Genomic DNA, 23,088 nt, shown 5'->3' on the forward strand with positions numbered 1-23,088 from the left:
CAGCAATATAATCTTACCATCGCCATTCCCGATAGGAGTATACTGAACTGGGCACGCGCTGTGTCTACCGGGCGCCTAATTTTACCGTTATGCTTCACCGTACACAGTCGTCGCGTCACATGGCGTGGCACCTATGTGGCCTGCGTTAACCCTAATGTTGCCGTATTTCTTGTTGTCCATCGGGATAGCTTTATAAATAGTATAATTTGCCTTCCATCAGGTTGATCTCACAACGAGTAAGGAGTGCGAGTGTTGTTTTGTCGTTATCATCGACACAAGTTGTTTGTTTCGCGTAACTCCTGCAAGGTCTGCTACTGAACGCTACCGCCGCTGCACCAGACATTGTATATTGTACGCGACTCTCAATTGCAACAGTACAATCTGCGTTTTTAGCTTGCTGCCAGGTTTCGTGAAGTCGGAAGATAGTGCAAGCGCTAAATGCGTGCGTCACAGTCGTAATATGCACACGCTGACCATCATCCTTTTGTCTTTCCCAGTTCTTCTGGCATGTGTCGTTGGCCCTATCGAACAAAAACAGAAAACTGGCCGATGTCCTATTTTAAATATCCAATACCAGCGCACAGCGTGCGCGCGCAGAGGATTGCACAGGTGCAGAGAACGCTAAAGTGTTCCTAGAATCACGACAATTGAACTACCGGCATAAGACCTTGATAACTCGCTCTCGATGTACCCTCGTATGTCCACAAGCATTTCACGAAGTATTCTAGACGCCTTTTGTGCATTAACTCAAAGCATTCTTTACGTATATAAGTATATTCTGTCTGTTCCGGTACGCTTAGTATGGTTACATTCTACACCTGCGGTACCTCGTGCTCTGCGCACACAGGACGTCAGCTACGTTAGATAAAAATAATGTACATTGTCTAGTGATACAGTCACAAGAGCATCATCAGTCTATTCCACGGCGAAGCCTTTTGGTAAGTAAACATGTTGTATCTTTATCACGATGCAGAAAACGTTGCTTTCATATATATGGTCAAACGCAGTTATGATAACAGGTGGGAATAGAACTGCCCGTTTCTTTAGATGTAAGGGAAGAAGTCGCATAAAACAAAATAATTCATGATCACATAGGCCCCAATAAACAAAACATTTATGGCTGTTCCAGCCGACAGTAGTAGGCCCTAAGCCATCGCGAGTAAACCCATCGAATATACACACTTGCTGTTTTACTATGATGCACAAGCATAGCTGACTATTCCTGATATTTTACCATTTAATTCCCCGTATATCTCGCTCCTTGATTATGCAAATCTGTTTAGGTATAGCTCTCAGTGCACAACTACTTGACCTACGTTATCGCCCTTTTAGTGTGACCTGCCCACGTTTTGCTGGGCTGCTGTGGCTGAGAACAAACAGCCTGATGATTGTATCGTCCGATCACGCCAGTGTGACCGAGAGCTTTTTTTCAACCCCATCAGTTGAGGGCGGAGTACTCAATTTTAATCAGCGCATGAAAACGTGAATTCCATAATGTTCATTTTTGGATTAAAGAGCGTGCTAAGCCGCGATAATCATTGGGAAGCGCAGAAACGTCGAAGCGGCGCCAAAGATCACCTTAACCATTCCCACTTTTGTTGGCTGCTACAGCCCAGATTCAGTAAGTTTGCCTCTAAGTGACGTCGACGTTTATTTGTGCATCAGGTCGGTTACAAGTAAGGGTCGAGTGGCGTTGTGCCAGATGGCTTGAAAAGCTTGGCACCATATACACCACGCCCTTTAGCAATATGAATCAAGCGAGCTTGATCATTTGTCCCCGCATCGTCACTTGCCCTCCCTTCACCTCGCCCGCACCGCCTTCATCCTCACCAATTTTCTTAATACCAATCTCACCTCACACTCACCTAAGCAAATGATGGGGATGTCTTGACTTCGGGAGGCTGCCCCCGTAAGGCTGCCCACGCGAGGTCGTAAATACTCAATACCGTAAAGCACGTTGCCGTAATACCATAAAGCAATACCTAAAGCAATACCGTGGATATGCTATGTAAGGTGCTTGTGGCAGTTTTAGCTCTCACTGCGTTGCGCCTCTTGTGAAGACACTCGACTTTGGATAGAGATATGAAGAGTCGCAGCCGGGGAGTACTCATCAATTCAGTGACATCGAGAAGGCTGAAGCGAGAAGGAGGGCAACTCAGAGCGGAGTCGTATTGCTTCGAAAATGCTATACCTAATGGGGTCCAACCTATCGGGAGAAAGCGGAGGGTAGAAATTTAATAGCGAGAAAGCGCTCCGTAACTGCTTTTCGCAGAGATTGAAGAGTGTGTGTGAAAGTAGTGAAAGTGTCATGCGATTGTTGATTTCACAAAGCAGGCCTGATTTACCTACCTGCGCATAACGGCTGCAAGGAATGGATTTTTCGACGACTGAAGGGCGACAATAGTACAGACAATATCCTAGTAAACGAGACCAGTTCTTGCGGCGTTCAGATGAGAGCCGAGCTGATCACTGAGATTAAACAGGATTGTTGTGTCGGTGGGCCTGCGCTCACTTAAGAGCATGGCACGTGTTTTCACAATTGGCTTATTCTAGTTTCTATTACGAAAAAATACTGGAGGCGTTGCCATAAAATCTGCCTTTGTGTGTGTGTGTGTGTGTGTGTGTGTGTGTGTGTGTGTGTGTGTGTTGTGTGTGTGTGGTGTGTGTGTGTGTGTGTGTGTGTGGGTGTTGTGTGTTGTGTGTGTGTGTGTGGTTTGGTGGGTGTGGGTGTTTGTGGTGTGGGTGTGTGTGTGTGTGTGTGTGTGTGTGTGTGTGTGTGTGTGTGTGTGTGTGTGTGTGTGTGTGTGTGGTTGTGGTGGGTGGTGTGTGTGTGTGTGTGTGTGTGGGTGTGTGTGTGTGTGTGTGTGTGTGGGTGTGTGTGGTTGTGTGTGTGTGTGTGTGTGTGTGGTGTGTGTGTGTGTGTGTGTGTGTGTGTGTTTGTGTGTGTGTGTGTGTGTGGTGTGTGTGTGTGGGTGTGTGGGTGGGTGTGTGTGTGTGGTGTGTGTGTGTGTGGTGTGGTGTGGTGTGTGTGGGGTGTGGGTGTGTGTGTGTGTGTGTTGTGTGTGTGTGTGTGTGTGTGTGTGGGTGGTGTGGTGTGGGTGTGTTGTGTGTGTGTGTGTGTGGTGTGTGGTGTGGGTGATGATGATGATGATGATGAGATGGGCTGTGTTGTCATCGCTTAGCAGTGGTACATTCGTCTCACATCGGTGCCTCAATTAGGAACAGTTAAGAGATCTCGAACACACAAGAAGAGAGGGGTGGTTAAGAAAAGCATGTAGAATTGCTGTGACGCCATGGTGGGGAGTAAGCAGAGAAGTAATTCAGGCAATGCCATGACTTTGTGCTTCAGGGTTACTACCGTAAAATAGATCACCAAGTCGGGCTAGTTGGTTGGCAGTCATCGTAAAGGCGAAACTGAGCTAACAATCACAGACAAAAGAAGAATAAAGAAGACTGGACGTGCGCATACTCCCAATTGGATGTTTAATGGGTGAAAGATGACGTATATTCAGAGAACAAGTGAATGAGCCAATCTCATTGGTCATCTAAAACAACGTTACCCTGCCGTCCTAAAGTAGCGTCTAAAAGCCGCAGCTCACAATCAGCTAGTGTCAACGAAGGTTCGCTTATACAATCACGTGTAGTATTTACCTAATACCGTGTAGATTCTTTCGCACGTCCTATATCTCTGTCGGTCTTCGGTGCGACACCACAGAATTTTCCCAAGGGCAACGACGGGAAGGAAGAAGCAAAAATAGTTGATACGTTTTCTTGACAATGGGCTGTACCTTTGCTACAACAATGCTTGCTGGACTTACGAATCGAGTGCTAGAAAGCCTCTATACACGTTATCACTCGGCACTCTCAAAATTAGTCAAAAGGGGGTACAATCAAGCTGTGAATTAAAAGTGTTCTCCAAGGTAGCAAGTACGTACAACGCACGAAGCGTCCACGCAGCGCGTGGACCGCCTGGGAGAAGCTGGCTACCCAGAGCGAGCGGTTGTTTCTTTGGCCTAGCCCAGGAGTCTCAAACTCACCTGAGCCAGCGGGCCGCAGTCACGCAATTTAGTCCCGCAAGGGCCGGGGCAGTGAATAAATTGTCAGCAAACGTGGTCACTTGAAATTTTGAAAGAAAACCTTTCCCATATCTCATATAAGTGCCATTTCTGAAGACTTGGTGCCAGGATTCCAAGAACGTGCTAATACCGATCTCCAAAAATGCCGTTTTACGGTTGTGTTTCAGTACATGGTGACCACGTGCGGTGCTTCACGAGAAGAAGTCATGCCTCTGTAGCTCACGAACATAATGATTAAGAAAAGAAAACATGTGCGGCGAAGACAGTCATGTGTGGGCCGCAAGCGAGAGGCGCGCGGATCGGCGTGTTTCAGAACCCTGGCCTAGGCCGTATTGCGAAAGTCCCGCAAAGGCCAGGCTCAGCAGAAAACTGCCTTCCCTGAGTAAGGGAGGAACCCATTGTGCCGTGCATTCACGGCGTACCATATGAATCAAAAGAAGGCGCGAAGCACGTCGATGTACACGAGTCATTTAGCGATTCCCGCAAAGTGGTCGCAGCTTGCGGCAAGAGCCACGCCGACCGAGTAGTAAAAAACAGACACGAGGTAAAAAGCGTCGCGAGCGATACATGCCATGTTCGGAGCGTGTCGTGTGCAGAATCCCTTTACCGCGCGGGAAAAGCTGTGTCAAACCATTCAGCAGATGAATGAAAGAGGCTTTGTGCTAACATGACACTGTTCTTAGCAAAAAACTATGACGAATTAGTCCTTCATTGAAGCAAGTGCGAATCTGTGGACTGCAAAACCCGACCTGAAAGTAGTGTTCAGGTTTGAACAAATTCATTGTTTGCAGCATTTGTGTAAAAGCAAATGCAATCATTAATGCACGAAGAGACACTCGGCTGAAAGTCCGGGACTGTGTCCTCGCACAAATGTGTTTCATGTGAGCACAATGTGCAATCGCGTTTTGTCAGCACAATGCGCAATCGCGTAGAACCACTTGTAGAATTGTGATAATGCACTAGAAGAGAGAAGAGAATTTCGAAGAATAAGCTGCATACGGAGCTTCGCATCTATTCGCAGTGCGACGAACAAGCTTCACACGCACTCCTTAGCGTAGGTTATGGAAGGTGGCACTGTGAAATCCGGCAGTGAATATAATGCATTATAGAGAAAGTTCTTCAATAGCGGCAGGGGAGGAGCGCCAATGCTAAAAAGCGTAACACGCTGTGCAATTGTGAAGCTTTATTTTCCCATTCGCTGGGATCAACAGGGGCTGTGTTGCGTTATTGCTCTTCGCTGAAGGTTGGTAGCTTGTCGTAAAACTCCAGGTTAGCGTGTATACATTGGTCAGCACAGGCTCTATATAGTAAATGGTTACCGGTGTCTAGGCGCCATTTAGATAAGAATGAGTTATACCAAAGACCGCTGTGGATGTGTACATATTTCGGACCAGGTAATGAAAAGTCGCCAACAGCGTCTCCTGAGAAAGACCAAGCTCCTACTGAATTTTCTTTTTTTTTCTCTTTCTTTCTCTAAAGCCATCTTGTGTCGGCTGCACGTGCGGATAAGTGAATGCATACTAAAAGAAAAAAAGACTTTTGTAACAGAAATCGTCAGTCTGATTTAGACGGACGAATAAAGATTATCTACCTCTAAATATAGCACTGAACTTCGCGTCTCTTTAAATGTTATCGCTGAGAGAGCATCCGTTAGATCACGATGTCTCACACTCATTTTATGAATTTGTGGATTTAAAAGGTTCGTATGCTGACAAGGCGAAAACTGGGAGGTGGCGTGGTTGCTTTCTTCAAACGACCTTAACCATGTCCTATTAATAAGTAGCTGACTAGCTTTCCAACGCACTGCTAAGTTCAACAAGCTGCCAACTGCCGCCACAGAAATAGGGAGAAGACGCCGCCTACCATAATTCTTTTCGCATACCCTCTGCCTTAATCAATGTTCACTGAAAATACGACAGCTACAGTGGTTCTTGCTTAGAAGATGGTGTTATTGCTTAGCATTTGTAATGTCGCTTTGTAATGCCAACTTGAGTCAGTGCGTGTTTCAAGAACCAACACGTACGTGACAATGACGCTATCCTTTCGCATTACGTAGATAATAACTGTGTTATACATTACGTAACTGGCAGTAGTAAGCATTAAGCAAGTATTCAAGGATGTAAAGTCTGTATAGATTTTTGGAGCTATAGATCTACTTCTCCCGGTACAAACCCGGAAAATGCCTGCATGCATGCGCTTGACCTTTAAGCTCTGCGAAGCTGAACGCCAACGAAAAGCCTTCATGCAACACTAGTACGGCGCGTTCGCGAATACGAACTGCGGCTCTAAGTGAGTATTCCGTGCATCCACCGCCAGATGCGATATTTGCATCCCAATTCATTGCGCGTTCGCGCCGACGGAGCCAATCAGCGTCTGTGCGCTGTCTCGTGAAACCCCCTGATTTATTTGTCATGGCGTGTAGTCGAAGTGAGGAGACTTCTCGTCGCCCTTGCCTAAACCAAGACATAAGAGAAAGTTGAACCGGTGCAAACCAATGGTCTCGGCCTTTTCAAAGGCAAGCGAAACCGAGCTGGGGCTCGAAAAACATGCTCTAACAGCGTTAAAAACAGTAATTTTAACACGAAAGTGTTTCATGCCGGGGTCCACCAAGACTTCAGTGACGTATTTCTGTCACGGAAATGACGTCGAAAAAGTCCACACGATCAGACGGCAAAGAAGAAAGGTTACATCAACGGAAGTGGAACGCAAGACCTTTCGGAAAGCGACAACAGATGCCGGGCACGCTATCCACTGCGCCATGGTCACAAACTCTGGAGGCTTTACAAGCGCGCCTTTTATATTGCATACTTTCCGTTCACAGTGCGTTTGGTCGGCAGGGTGGTTTCGCCGTCTGGGAGCGGTAAAGCGAAGTATACATTATGACTCTGGCCTCCGCGATTAGCTTCTGTGACGTGTCGTTGCTACGCGTGCGTCCCATTCGGCACGTTTCTAATTGGAGAAGTGCAATTTTATCAATGCCTTAAGACACCGCTAGGTGGTGACCTTAGGCCAAGCCTCGGCCTCGCTCATAGCATCCATCCATATGTTTTTTTATTCACATACCCTAAAGGCCCTTGCCGGGCATTACATAGGGGGGTTTACAGTAAACGGGGTAGGGGTGAGGTTACCTTTGAATAGATATACACTTGTTAACACCAGCATAAGCGAGGCAAATAATAATGAACACTATCGCACACAAAATAATTTACAGGGTTTAGACATACAGGTTTAAAAGATAGCTCAGCGACGATAGCTCAGCGGCTTATATTTGGTGTATGTAGCAAGAAGTGATTTGCCGCAGCTTCTACAGTGATCATCAATTCAAATCGCGACAGTATATACAAGCGCGTTTCCACGTACGCGTCTTATCATGTTATTACTCCATCTTTTTTATTTGAATTTTACATACTTTATATAATATAATATATATACTTTATATAATATTGTAATATACTTTATATAATTTTATATTCACGTTGGCTCTCTTTTCAACATCCGTTGTAGAATTAACCCAATGGAACAAATGAATCAAAGAAACTACGTTGATTACCTGAATTCAAACACAACACCGAAGGCCGATCTTCATCCAACTAGACCTCGCAATTCAGTTTACAAAGCTTCAGACATTATGAAGTGAGCGGCTATGACGTGTACGAACACACGTCCTCGGTATTATCAAGGAAAGTTCTATGTGTACAATGATGAATGCCCGGACACCACAAAAACAGTTTTTTTTTTCAGAAATTGCAAACAACGCTTCTTACACTGCACAAAAGCCGCACATAAACCGCTGAATCCATGGACCTCACCACCGATTATTATTAGCCTTTGTACATGAAGCAAATTTGCATGTGTATTTTTGATACCACTAATTACTACGCCTAAGGGCAGGCTTTCGAAATAAAAAAAGAGCCAAAAAGATTAAACAGCGGGCTGAACTAACTCTGGGAGTGATTATTTTTATTCGGCTCAGGTGCCGTATTGTTAGCTAACAAGCTCGAACCGTTAAGAAAAACCAGTATGTGATATTACGTCCTGCTAATACGTTTAATGCACGCACGCAGCGGTAACACTAACCTACTGCATGAGTCTGAAAAAGCGTAATCTCTGCATGAGTTCACTAAGCAGCACTGTTCCTTAAAAGATGAAACATGGTTTCCCGTATGGCATGGTATCAGCACACTCTGACATCACTAGTACTGGCAGTATCTATGCAAACTGTTTGTCGTAAGTTTGCGTCAACTGTGGCAACACGCTCGCTTTTTTCTTTTCAGCACTGATGCCTGCTTTCGCAGCTCCTTTCATATTGTGCCTGTGCGTCATGTCTCACATGTTCGAGGGTATAAGCAGCATCCCAAATATTCCGAAAAACTCGGAGAGGCCTAGGACAGTGCCTGGAAAGTCAAGAAACGTTGGAGAGACCGGAAAGATCCGAGGTGTTGGGGCCGAGGGCAACGTTACGAAGACAGCGTTTGTTGGTAAAATTCAGTAAGTCTTCTCTCATTCATATTACTAGAAAATAATGCTAATGAATCAAAAGTAAGGAATTTTATTTCACGTGTTATACCTGCGAAACTTCAATATCGGCGCGTATATTTGGCATGTACGATGATGCTTATTTAGGGAAATAAACAAATAAGCCCACTGGCTCACCCAATTACGATGATCTGTAAGGCTGTTGCGACTCGGAACATATTAATGATGGGTCCACATTTGGCGATCAGATTTATGTCCTCATGACTGTGATGAAGATTGCTGTGGTGATTGCAGTGAGAGAGGCAACGTAGCAGAGTCGTGATACGTTGAAGGAGTTAGTATTTATTAAAAAGGCTTAGCCACGTAAAGCATGTGAGTCCTACTCTGTCGCTGCCCCTACACGATTCAATTGCATTAGTTTAAGGCGCATCCTTAGAAGCCTTATGAAACGCGAAAAAAAAAAGCGAGGCTTGCAATAAGCCGCGGAAGGCTTGACCCAACAAAACTGGGCGATTCTGAAGGCTAATCTGGTTGCGTCTAGGTTGTTTCTAGCCCTTAACTAGGTGATGAGGGTTCTTTTTAGGTTGCTTTTCGCTCGTTGCTAGGCTTTACCTAGGTGACGCTAGGTTGTGTCTACGTTGATTCCCAGCGCAGAGAGGTTCGAGTTAAACCACAGTCTTTCACACACATCACACGCATGTGCTAACTCTATAGAAAGAAACTCGCGCTGAAACCAATCTTTCGCATCTCTCAGACAGTTACAGTCACGACACGGATGTCTAAACTCCAGAGACAGAAACTCAAGCTGAAACCAAGCGTTCGCCGCTCTGATAGATCTACCGGCATGTCGTCTTTGGCGTATGCCTTCCATCGCTTCGGGGTCTTCTCGCAGCAACCGTTGCCTTTCCCGTTCCCCCGTGTTGCGCTGTCGCCTTCTTCCTTTTAAAGACGATAGTCTTTCTTGAGATACTTAAACGGAAAAATTTTGGTCTTTCTGTCTTTCTGTTTGTCGGCACGTCACTCGATTCAGCCACTCGGCCAAAGTTGAACCACTTGCCCAAGGGCCAGCCATCTTGAACGGCTGACTAGGTTTATACTTGTGTACATTGTCGATCAAAAAGAAACCATTACGCATATCTGAGGCGCAACATCACTAGGTAAGTATTAGGTAGTGTGTTCCTTTAATAGAAAATGCATACATGCGTAATTCTAAAGACCCTAGTTTCTTAAGCTGCGCTGAAAATGCGACTGCGCTGAAACTTGCCTGCCTTCGTGCCCTCTGCACGAGCTCATTGTTGTGTTTCGGTTTCGGTTCTGTATTGCACTGTACGAATGCCATGGGGCGCCGCTCTGGCATTCCTGTTTTACCCAGGCGACGTGTAAATAAAAGAGTGTGTGGAGAGTACTCGTTGAGTGCCGACGTTTCTTCTGCTTCAGCGCTTCGCGCCAAACCGCGTGTTCGGGCTGGCTGGCGTCCCCGCCGGTCGCGTTGGTCACCGCCGGTCTTCGCCTGCTGCTGCGCCGGGACTTCCAGTCCGCAACACAGCACTCATGTTTCCCGACGTATTGCCAGATGGCGTCCATATCTCACGCAGCGCCTCTTCTATCGTCTTTAGACGACATTTGCAGCGAAGCACGCAGATATGCGGCCAATTTTTTAGTGGACTAGTGGTGATCAGTGGGAGTTCCTCAATTTCTGTGGCACATACTCGTTTATGACGATGGTAGTTTTCTGATAGGCCGAACAAATTTCTGTGGCACATATCCGTTTGTTGGGCTAACTGTCGTCTTCTTCAATTTAAGTTGACCAGGGGTGAGTAGTGGGATTTACCCAATTCCTGTGGCACGTACCTGGTAGGCCACACGGTGTAGGCCACACAAATTACGGCTGCCAGCGTCGCTGTTAAAAGTGACCGGCGGAGACGTTGGCGTGATTACAAAACGGTCCAAAAAGTACTACGTGATCACAAACGATGCCATGATGGCGTCATCTATGAAGATACATGGTATGACTTCATATGACGACGTCTTCACTTCACATCGCCGCTTGGAAAAAGGTGAGTCGATACTGGAGGCATTGCAACACCACGCGAGGTGCAGGAGGCTTTGGGATGGGAGGAGGGAAGGACAAACACGACAGACTACAAAGAAAAAAAGACGGCATACGCGTTCGGTTCATCATAGGCGATGAACCGGTCATTACCGTTTAACTTACGAGGGTGTAAAAAGACGAGTTGAGAATTGTCAGTTTATGTATATGAAATTTGTTGTGGGCGAAAGGCGCCACAGAGGATTATTGCGCTATATTATGCGGACCACGTATGGCTCCCTCTCGCACCCCTCTCCCACCTATCTCTCTCTCCATGCGCTGCGCGCGCCGCACACTCACTCGCTCAGTCGTTCCCGCCACCGAGCGCAGCAGACGCTCTCCCCACCCGCTCCCCACCCTACCACTTCCATGAAAGCCAGCAGCGAGATCAGGCGCATAGTTGTTTCCGTCCCATTTCTAAGGAGCTTTGCTCATCGGTTGTATTCGTACACGGAACAACTGCTAGTTTTTACTATTGCTTTCATTGAAGCACCTTTGCTGCGGAACTTTGACCTTTCTTTTAAGTGGAGAGTTCAGAAATGCCTATGTTGATTAGGGACGTAACACTCTGGTCAATAGAACGCAATGACAAGCACCGGCTTTTTGCAAGTATACAAATAGCCACAAGCTACTAATAAGCACCAGGTTCATGGCCATGTTGGACAATACGTGGATCACCATGAATTCAGGGAGGAAGTGGGTTGAAACCTAGTGGATATACGACGCCGTGGCTCCAACCGGGGTCACGATGTGCATGACATACAACTGACTGTGCCACATAGATATCGCTAGTGTCTGATACTCCTTCCGGTGGGACTGCGGGCCTGTTTCATTCATTATAAGAGAATTGTAAGGCTGCAGCTATACAATGGATTAGCTGTCCGGTAAAAAGCTCAACAATGTCCCACTTTTTTAGCTTTTTACTTGCAACTGGAAGTGGAGGTTCGATGGGGCACTGAGGTTTAAATTGTGGGAATCTTACCCACACTCTGGAAATTCGAAAGATCCCACAAACTGTGGGAATCGATGCTATGCGAAGCATGCGCGGGATGGTGAATGTGGCGTAATTTTTCAATCGAGCGAAACGTTACGGAATGACGCTAGAGAAATGTGGAAGTGGTATGCCCATACTCATGTTGAAGAGTCGCATATGCATTATGTAACCAGCTGTTTACAGTTGCGTAACGATGCCAACAGCAACATGCGTGTTACCAACACCAGACGCGGTATGCTGATATGTAATGCTTATATTCTTCAATACTGGATAGCGCTAATCCGAACAGGTCAAAGAAGTAATACGGATGCACCGGACAGACGTTACTAGCAACTAAGCTTCATTCAGGAAAGTTTCCCTAGATATTGTCACGTGGTCGTGACGTCGACGAAGACAGCAGTCGGCGTTTGCAAGATGAAACTGTTTATTTGGCCGAACTTGTGGCCGGAAAATGAGAACTAGTACTACCGCAATACACGCTGTACAAAGATAGCGGCGAACAGGGCGTCGTCCGTCGATCAACTGACAAGCGGTCAAGCGCGTCGGCTTTTTTACAGGCGCTATCGAACTTTCCAGCAATATCGCTGGTGGCGGCATTATCTCTAGACAAAGCTGGAACATTCGCGTGCGGGTCGCAATCTTAACAAAACGATCTACTACAATCGTGAAGCTTCTCGAACATTGCTTCGCGGACAGCGTCGAGCGTTGATAACCGTCCCTGCCGGTCAAACCCGAATACATCAAAACAAGACAAGAAGTGGGTGTGGCAATATACACACAGCCGAGTGGCACGCGAACGCGCACTGCACGTACGTTACAGTCACAGTTGCAGTTGTCACAGTTATGCTTGCATTTGTCTGTTATGATGGAGAACGCACGCACGTTCACCAACCCATGCGCATGTGTGGAAGGGGTTCTTGACAGTTCTTGAACAAGGACATCATCACCGTTATCAGTGAGCACCAGCAGATGTACCGGATTTGTTAATCGGATCCGTTCGTTTTTGCGGTTACGAGGGGTCTAAGTGTATAGTGATGTGCGAGGTATAGTGCAGCTGGCGTAAATCCTTAATTCCTCTTACGATGAAATGATCTACGATGCCTCCTGTCCTGGACGTGGCAGCGAGGTCTTTTGATGCCCTGTCCACATTCCAGCCGTCTTTCACCCAGTATAAAGACCAGTCGTTGTTGGGTCTTGATAATTCAATGTTATCGTTATCGCTCACCGATAACGATGAGCGGCCTGGTTCTCTCGGCAGATTTATTGTAGGAAGCATTGACCCCGGTTTTTGCGTAATCGATGTGGTCCACGTTGCGGACCACGTGAACGAGTGCATGATAATTGAGCGTCTTCCAGGGGTGTTCTGTCTACAGCTACCTTACTTTCCTTGCGTCCGCCGCGGCGTTGTAGCGTTTACGGTGCTCGGCTGCTGACCTGAAGGTCGCGGGTTCGATCCCGGCCGCGGTGATGGCATTTCGATGAAGGCAAAATGCTAGATGCCAGTGTACTGTGCGAGCTCGATGCACGTTAAAGAATACCAGATGGTGAAAATTTCCGGAGCCCTTCGCTATGGCGTATTTGATAATCATTCGTGGTTTTGGGACATAAAACCCCAACAATTATTATTATTACTTTCCTTGCGTGTAAGTGTGTGTATTCGCCGTTACAGTGTTGGTTGAGACTATGTATCACCTGTGGCACATACCCGCATAATATTAACTCTGGTATGTGGGTATGTGCCACACGTGACTGAGAGAAAGGGTTTCATGATGTACGCGACATGTATTTTGCGTTATTCATGTCATAACCAATGAATCGTGTTCGTCATGCACTGATTCCCTGCTATGCCAATTTTGGTATATTACAAGTCATGGAGACGACCAGGAGAGAGCTCAGACGTAGGCGGCTAGATAGATAGATAGATAGATAGATAGATAGATAGATAGATAGATAGATACGTAGATTGAAACGGCCAAAGTGCCTGAGGTTCGCTAAGAAATGCTTCGCATTTAATAGGAAAACATGAAGGTCCGACGAACACGATTAAACGGCAAAAACATGGATAACGTGACCTGCCTGTCGCCTACGTCATGAAACCCTTTCCCCAGTCACGTGTGGCGAATGCCTGCAAACCACGGCTCGTGGAATGCGGGTACGCGCTACGTATGATTCAAAGTGTAAATCAACCCGGGAACGGCGAGAATAGGCTGAAAATTTCATGACACTAAGACGGTTAAACAAAAGAAAAATATGGTTTGTTAGGATTGTCATTTTTAATGTAGCAGGCACGCGCTGACAAAGGTGCTGCAGCGACCCTCTACGGCAACCACGCGATGTATTAAAAGTCAATGTGTTACATAAATAGATACGGTGAGCATTTCCTAACAACATTGTAAACGGCCATGCTTCTCTAACGTCAGTTTTGGTTGCAGGGGTGGCTACCCGCTTTAACCGTGCAACAAACATTTAATATGTACTCCAATGACTCGGTAAGCTAAAGTCAAGCGTGGCTGGACCCCGGTGTTATAATCCAACGAAAGCTACTTACGCTATGTCCATCATCGCACCGTAGGACGCACTTCGCTTCGATAAAACTGACGTCTGTGCTATGAACTGAATGCCGATGTATACTTCGAAGCATGAGCTGTCTTTTATGCGCCAGTGTATTCGACGTGTTTGGCGAGCCCACAACAGTCATACAGCTCAGTTTACACAATTACCTATGTCCACCTCGTAACGCTTGGCTAAAAGCCGAGAAATCCGGAATAGGCAGCTACTCACTTACTGCTTTGCATGATATCGATTCGCACAATGCGTGCGATCTGCGACAATTTTTTTCAGATATACCTGTATTGATTTGGGACGTAGCACGGTTGTTAATACAACGTAACGGCAAGCAATATGCAAGTATATGGCGCAGCCATATTCCGTATATATACACTAGGTTCATGGCGGTGAATTACAATACACGGATTACCATTAACTCTGGGAGGAAGTGGGTTGAAACCCAGCTGATATACGACGCCATGACCCTAACGTGGGTCGCGATGTACAGCCCGTCCAAGTGATTGTGCCGCATACATCTCGCTGGAATTGAATACCACTGCCGGTGGGACTGCGGGTCTGTTTCATTCATCCTAAGGGAATTGTAGGGCTGCAGCAAGACACTGGATTAGCTGTCCGGCGGAAAGCGCAACAACGTCCCATTTCTCGCTTTTTTGTCGCCATTGCCCGCAGCAACGTTCCAAAGGTAGTTGCAGGGCACCACACAATCCATTTTCATCTTTTGGCCCTCAGAAAGGCTTGTCTTTGCTCTTTCCATGAGCATCGCTATGTGAGTTTTGCGTGCATCCCTCGAGAGATGGCGCCACACTGCGTGACCACGCCGGCAGCCTACGGTGCGGCGCAGATGGCGTTTGGCAGAGGCGAGACTTGCAACGAGCTTTACTTCAAAACAGGTTCATTCCGGCTCAGCAAGCTTTCAGGCTTGCGTCGCGTAGTAGTCAGACGTTAAGATTGTTTCTGCTATCACCTCCAGCGAATCTGCTTTGCTGGTAGTCATTTCATGCTTGCATCTGCTCTTGATTACCGGAGAGCCAGCTATTTTTTTTATTGAGTTATCAGTAGCAACACCCGTCAAGAATTGATTGGTAGATTGATCGATTACATTACGCTTTGCATAAGAATTTCGTGATTTGAACGGGAGTGCAGCCTGGTCTATTCAATTTCCTTCTGTTCCAGTGCCAGACATTCGAAACATCGCAGTCGGTAAGCGTCATCGCTGCGACGAATGATCTCTCATAGCTTTAAATTGGGATTGGCTATGTGATGGCAAGCTCCATTTTCACAGTATCGCTTCCACAACCCCAAGAAGTCGCCCACAGGTCGTTCAAAACCGACGGGCTGTGCGCTACAAGGAATGAGGGGTAGACGAAAATAGACTGCGGTGTCGATGTTAAGTTTGTAACTAAGTGAATGAATATTTTTCAACGGTGGAGCTATCACTACAGGAGACCACTACACAAAAGGTGCATGCCTTGTCATGCGATTTAGAACACCATTAAGAATGTCCAAAGCGCAATTAAGCGCGTTAGGCCCTTAACCCTACTAGATGGAACCTATGAAGAGCTGCCTGTAAATGCATCAAATTGACATAACATTATGTCAAGGCACTCGATATTCTACTGCAACCAAAACATTGCCATAATATGTTGATTTATTTATGTTACAGTAAATAGTTCAAATAAAATTGCAATGTAATATCTTTTAATACTGAAGTCATTCATGCTCCATTTTTGCATAAATCAAGTCAAATCTCAGGCTAGAAATATAGTTCAAGCTTGTCTTCGCTTATCTAGATTTTCAGCGCAGAAAAATTATGCCTGTGACTTGGCTCATGGGAAGCGGCTCGTCGAACGACTCGTCGAACTTGGTAGTGCAAAATAAAGGTAGATGAAGGCACGCTTATTTCGCAGGAGGCTCAATTCATTCAAAGCTCACTGTATGCTCCTCTACCTGAGTCAGTAGTCAACACAACGAGCAAAAATAAGTGGTCTACACAATAGTGTACAAAGCGTCCCAAAGGGTTAATGCGTTTTCCTCAGCGCTGATGGTTCTGTTATTGCAAGATGGCGAGTGTTAAAGCTTAGCACGTTCTCATAAGGTTGGCCATACTCGTAGGCCTGCGCTAGCGCGTACACCGGTCTCATGCATGCAACTTCCTACTCCAACAAATATTTTACACTCACTCTTAATTCAAGTCCCACAGTGTTACACGTTTTCTCACAAGAATAATCTCAATTTCCGTCCATCATCACGAACATTATTTGCACAGTGAGCTATCACGTTTCACATTCTGCATAATTTGCATAATTTTTCTCTGAAACTGCAAGGTTAGACACAAAAGTGATATGTATATCGGAGGAGGGAGGAGGAACTACTTTAGACGCGATCGTCGGACGCCCTCGCACATAAACATACGAAGCGCGGGGCGATGTTATCGCCATTGGACTTTATGCGAAACCTCACGGCGACGGCAAAAACGCGCCTGGAGTGTCCATACGATCGTTATCGCAATAAACGATAGGAAAGTGCTTTTTGTTCACTGATGTTTTTTTTTCGTCAGTGTCCAATGGCATTGCAGAGAGTGGTGTTTCTGTACAAGGTAATTCAATAAAACAATAGTCAGTAAACTTGAGAGGCCTTTGTCCTGCAGTGGGCGTAGTCAGGCTGACGATGAATATTGATGAATGAAACTTAATCCACAGAACAAAAACTCCTGATTATGCAATGGTATCGCTAATACAACGCTAAATTTGTGGCTATCTTTATCGGGGATAGTATCAACGGAAATTCGGTCCGTTTATGTGACGTGCCAGGCAACATTTATTTTTAAAAAGCCCTTCTCTTGTATGGCGAGAAAAGTACTTGTCGATGATCAATGCGACCGGGATACTTGCTGCGGTTGAAGCTGCAGAAGAAGGCAAGACAAAGATACAGTTGAGGCAAAGGCAAGGAAGGTAGCCGGAATTGAAACTTCTGGTTTGCTGCTGTGCATTATTAGAATGTAAAGGGGGAAAGGAGGGCGCTAAACCAGAGCGGAGAGAAAAAGGAGGCTTGCCAGTACCGGTCGGCAGTCAAACATTCATGGTGATGATCTGGTGAAACGCAACCGGAATGCAGTAACATTAAAACGCAGATTACCCAGGATTGAATGCGAAGCAGCGTAAAGAAGTTGTGTAGGAGTAGTGATACCAGTACCACTGTAACGTAACGCATCTTGGTAATGCAGTGACAGGATTGTCGGAGTTAGAAGTTAGCAGGAAGGTAATCCAATTCGCTCGCTTGCCCAAAGGTCAGAACCAGGACGGAGATCACGCCCGGAAAAAAATTATTTCGTGTCAATTTTGTCAGGTATAAATTGGGCAAACACGTTTACGCCTCTCATGACAGAGTATGGCTGGTAGAAATGGTGGAAGCCCCACCAGTTGGCCCACAGATTCGCCGATACTGAGGATGCGCCCCCATCTTCAGCGCAACCGCTCATTTCACGCCCCGTAGTGGGTGTAATTGCCAAGGTAATTGTTACATTTTCCTTATTATTTCCGCAAAATTAAGAAAAAGATGCAGAAAATAGACAGTGCACTTATAAAGCACGCCTTTCTTTCTTTGCGTATTCACTGGGTGACCTGTCACTGGGGCGCACGTATCAGAAGGTATGCCGCTTCTTTCGGCGGCTTCAGCGATCTCACCATTTTTCCAGCGTCATCCCTGCACGTTTCGGGGCCATAGGCTGCGCTCCATGTATCACGGCACTCGTGCATTTCAGTCATTGTTTTCCTTCCTGAAGGAAAGAATGGCTAGAATTATCTGCAATCGCCAGATGCAGAAGAATCACCGTGGAATTTTCGAAAACCTAATTGCCGTGGTGCAACGATAGCGATCTCGCTCACTGGCATCTATTCTTTCTTGTCATTCGTCTTTCGTGAGAACTCACTTGTGGTGAAGACGGAGGCGGAGCGTCACTTCGTGCAGTAAGAAAGCTGGGAGGCGAATGAAGTATTTAAACAGGAGTGTTGCAATTTATCCGCCCTAGCCACCGTAAGAGTATGCTGTCACCAATGATGTAATAATGATCATGCGTTTTGCTGAATTGTATTTGTTCGTTGCGTTGAACAGCTCTGCTCACTCCTCTGGTGTCTCAGAAACTGACAGCAGTATCTGTACTACTACTACTACTACTACTACTACTACTACTACTACTACTACTACTACTACTACTACTACTACTACTCTACTACTACTACTACTACTACTACTACTAATAATAATAATAATAATAATAATAATAACAACAACAACAACAACAATAACTATTCCTCACGCAACTCAAGCGCATTCTACGTAGTTTCATTTGTACAGACGTCTATTCCGGAGGCCACCGGCTTGCAGAAGTTTTCAGGAACAGCGCTGGCGTTATCCTGTCCTGCAACATGGTCGGCGACAGGTGAGTGCTCCTTAGCACCGTAAGCAATGCGCTCTTCATAAATATTGCGCAAAACTGTAGTTTCGGCATGCAGCAAGGGGTGGAAAACTAAGTAATCACTTCCGCGTGGTGGTCACGCCAGGTCACGCTAAGACGAGGACGCGAAGTGGAAAAGGGCTACCAGGCTATTTTATATCCTACATTGTGCTGAAAATGAAGCGCCCCAACAACCGATTCCTTGAAAAGATAGCTTTGCGTCGCTCCGGTTTTACATTGTCACATTGCATAACTGTACATTACAGGAGAAAGAAAAACATCACCTTTGTGATTAAAGATGCCACACCGGAACCTCATTTCAAGTATAACTAAAAAGGCCAGCCTAACATTATGCTCACGAAAGGTCTTTTTCCAAAGCTGCTCAGTAGCAGCAAGTAGATGTTCATTGATGCTAATAATTGCCGTAAAAAGTGATGTATAATTTGGTGCACGTTAAAGAACACCAAGTGATCGAAATTAATCATGAGTTCTCCGCTACGGCGTCCCCTCATAACCAGAGGGTGGTTTTTGCGCGTAAAACCCCACCAAATATTTCAGCAAATTCTCTAAACTCTAAGAGATGGAAGCTTGCATGCACTTGTCAGCTACCAATTGTTCATAATGTGGCATTGCCACCGTTAAAGCGCGCACGAAGGAACTATTTCCGCATTTATTTCCGGTATAGAACGAGCAAACCTCTCAGGGGAAAAATCACGTGAGTTCTAGCGCTGAGTAGTAGGTTATTACAGACTGTGAGGTCAGCCTTCCCTCGCTGGCGTGAATGTTGCTACAAATATTTATTGCATGTGCGGGGACTCAGTGCAGTGGTCGGCCAGGGTTGCACCACGTAATACTTCGGGCGGCGACAGTACCATCGAGTGGATGTTCGCCACATCATTGCATCTTGATATAACGATGTGCGCTAACAGCGTTCCCATTTCAATTCCTTGTCTATTTTCCCGATACGCCAGTGATACATAATTTTCTGCTTTTTTTCACAGTAAGCTGATCAAACGAGTCCTTTCATTCATTCCTCTTTATATCATGGATCGTGTAAGCAAGAATGATATGGACCAAGTATTGCACCAGTGCTCAAGACGGCCTCAAAACTTCGAGGCCTCCTTTTTCGCTCAGCTCCTGGACAAGAAATATCAAGGAATTGCAGCGTTTCCAGGTAATCACAGTCTGAGCGTACAGATAGCGCCGCTGTTACGTAACAGCAGAATTCGGTGTATAAAGGCCATTTTTCATTGTCCAGGGCGACGCGCATTACAAACCTATATGGAACAAAGATATAAAACATACATATTTTACCTGAATCAGGTTAATCTCGGCGTTTTTCTACTCTCCCTACAATAAACAGTTATTATTAACATTTGTTCACGTCAACGAAGTTAAAAAACTCACAGGGTCCCTTACGTATTCAACTAAGACGACTCGATGGCGAAAGCCATCTTATTTTTCTTCTCAGTCGATATGCTGATCTTGCCCCGCCACCCTCTGAAAGCTTTCTGCACCTAACGTGGTTTTGCACTGCCTCCGTGATCGGCCCACCTTTGACCAAGCTAAGATGTCGTGTTATGGCATCGTCATGTGACGTAACTTCACATGGCGTCATCACGGCGTCATAGCGACGTCACAAATTCTGACAACCTGTAACGTAATGATGACGTCATATGATGACGTCGTCAAGTGATTATTTTTTTGCATCTCTCCTGTTGTCCCCGACGCCGCGGGACGCCGACGCCGACGGTCAATTTTCACGTTTCACGATCTAAGGCTTTCGCTTTAATAAAATCTGTTTTTGCGAAGGCACAGTAAAAGGAATAGTTCGACCAAAATCAATACATGTAGGTCTACACGCGTCATGGTTTCAACTGATTGCTTTACAAGCAACAAAACACGTAAATACATAGAGATAGGTTATATTATGGTAGGTTGGTGGTGTTCTTGACGTGCACCAAGATACAGTTTTGTATAACTCGCGATATTTATGTACGTCGCATGCGTTACAGTATAGAAAATGGAGTCGGCGGCAAGCTAAAGCGCTCTTTAGCTGCGGGTGTGGTTGCGCGGCATTGACATGAGCATTACAGTGTCCGACGATGCCCTGTCACAGGAACCAAATGGTGCGGTAGCGGTAACGTGGCGAGAAACAACGAAGACCTGGGGGAGGCCCGAGATGCGGACATGTGCTGCCGCGAACATGACTTCGCCATGGATAGCATACCACCCAACAAGTCGCGGCACGGATTGGAAAACAAGCTTACCTATACAATGTGAGCACATTTTTTTGTGTATTTTCTTTGCAACTCAGTTCTGCAGAAGCCCGCAAGGCGGTGCAAGTATAGCGAAAGCAAGAATCGACAACCACCTGTCTGCGACAAACGGGAAATCCATACGGCTTTCTCGGAAAGAGTTTCTTAGTTGATGAAAAATCAGTCTTGGTCCGGTGATCGAACACGGGACCAACACCTATCCAGGGCGGTCGCGATACCTATAGAGCTAACCAGGATGCCAGCAATCCGTAGCACGAAGGTGTAATAATTGTCAACTCGAAGCACATGGGCTGTGAATATGGTAAATCAATTTTGGGGGAACCCATTTGCTAATATATCAAAAGAGTTGATTGACCATCAGAATTATATCGAAATTGCTTAATTACCTGAAAAAGAACTTACCACCAAAATTTTCCTCTTATATGAAAGAGACAAACCACACTATCCGCGAAACGTCTATATCTGCATTTTAGGCGATAGCTTTCTGGTGATCATGGACATCCGGCCACTGTACATTAACATACTTCACCGTGAGGAAATCTAGGCTAAGGTATCTGAGTATGAGAAATTGGACCCATCGACCGGTGTAAGTGGCGGGATACTGTCTACTGTCTTGGAACTCGTAACAAACCATAACCACATTGAGTATAATGGCAAGCACTTCCATCAGGTTAGCGGCACTGCAACGGGCACAAAAATGGCCCCTAGCTTTGCGAGCACCTTCGTAGAATCTCTTGGGATCCCATTTATTCAGAAACGCGGCCCGAGAGAGAGAGAGAGAGAGAAAATGCAAACGTTTATTAGTAGAAGGTCCAGAGATATGCTTCGTAGGATGGAGCCCTGAATTCAAGGCCCGATTGGCTCTTGCGACTGCACGTGCCTGCTGTATCAGCTGACGCTGCTCCTGCGGCTCTGAGCTGGTCAGCGCGGTGTTCCAGGAGGAGTGTGAGGGTGAAAGAATAAAGTGCGCCCAGGCGTCTGTGGACATTTCCAGGAGTAGCGATACATTGTGAGCTTCGCTCCACACTAGGGACAGCATGAGGAAACCTTTATACACCGGGGTATTGTAAAATAACAGCCCAAAAGACGACAGACGAACACACAGAGACAAACTAGGGCTGTCGACACACAGCCACCGCAATGAGCGATACTGTTCGAGAAGGGTCAGAATGAACATAGTTGCAAGAGCCCGCAAAACTAGAGGTGAACTTCACAATGGCGGTAAATCAGGCTAGTTGGTTACTCATGATCCTAAAATAATGGCGCAAAAGACGACGGACGAACACACAGAGACAAACAGCGCTCGTTTGTCTTTGTGTGTTCGTCCGTCGTCTTTTGCGCTGTTATTTTACGATCATGAGCAACCAACTAGCCCGATTTACCACCAGGGTATTCTTGGACGACATATTTTTGTAAGGAACAATGATGGCGGGAGCCTTCTTCGGTTTAAATGGGACTTCAACGCGTTCCGGTCATCGATAAAGCTTACACATACTATTTCCAGGACTACCATTGCTTTCTCGGACATCACTGTGTGGATTGCTTTGCACGAAGCACGGTTGAAAGCGCTGCAGTACGATAGCGCATGAGCGCAGCCGCGTTGTTTTATTTCATATTTCGCGGGCTTTCTTTTAAACGGCCGAAAAATCCCCACGCAGCATGTACGTTGCCACAAAAGTTAGACCGGTCGTTAGACTGGAAGAAAAAGTTTAAACGCCCTTTGAAGTATAAGGAAACGCACTTGACCCTACAGTGAATAATAAGAAGTTTTGCTTAAATGATATTACTTAGCAAACTAATTAAGCACAATATAAAAAAATATGGTAACGAGCGCCACATGACACCAAACAATATGTCCTTGGCTTCATGCAGTTGCGGTTAACCGCTTTTTCTGAATATTTGGTTCTATTTAGGTAAAACACCGTGTACACATGGGTTACCCAACATCAAAGGTCCACGACATTGGACTGTCTGGTGCCGTGTCGTTGGAGGGCATGGAAATGTATTCCCACAAAGAAATAAGTAAAAATTTAGATTTTTAATAACGAAGAAAGTAACCACACGAAGAAAGAAGATAATGAAATGAAAGCTCTTGCGACCAATGTCATTCAAATTCAAATAAAATGGATTCTCTCTGGAGACAGGTGTAGACG

General features: G+C 45.9%; 1 protein-coding gene across 2 annotated transcripts in view; it reads left to right on the top strand.

The window, feature by feature from the left end:
- Positions 1–866: 866 nt before the first annotated feature.
- The window catches only part of LOC119376249 (uncharacterized), a 30,961-nt gene continuing 8,739 nt past the window's right edge, over positions 867–23,088 (top strand). For both annotated transcript variants that reach the window (XM_037646149.2, XM_037646151.2), the window contains exons 1-5: positions 867–938; positions 8,351–8,564; positions 18,543–18,641; positions 19,658–19,830; positions 20,776–20,935. In XM_037646149.2, the coding sequence (XP_037502077.1) occupies positions 8,356–8,564; positions 18,543–18,641; positions 19,658–19,830; positions 20,776–20,935 (641 nt within the window). In that variant the 5' untranslated portion in view covers positions 867–938; positions 8,351–8,355. The remainder of the gene's footprint in view (positions 939–8,350; positions 8,565–18,542; positions 18,642–19,657; positions 19,831–20,775; positions 20,936–23,088) is intronic.

The sequence above is a fragment of the Rhipicephalus sanguineus genome, unplaced genomic scaffold (genome assembly GCF_013339695.2).
Source record: "Rhipicephalus sanguineus isolate Rsan-2018 unplaced genomic scaffold, BIME_Rsan_1.4 Seq1138, whole genome shotgun sequence".
NCBI lineage: Eukaryota > Metazoa > Arthropoda > Arachnida > Ixodida > Ixodidae > Rhipicephalus > Rhipicephalus sanguineus.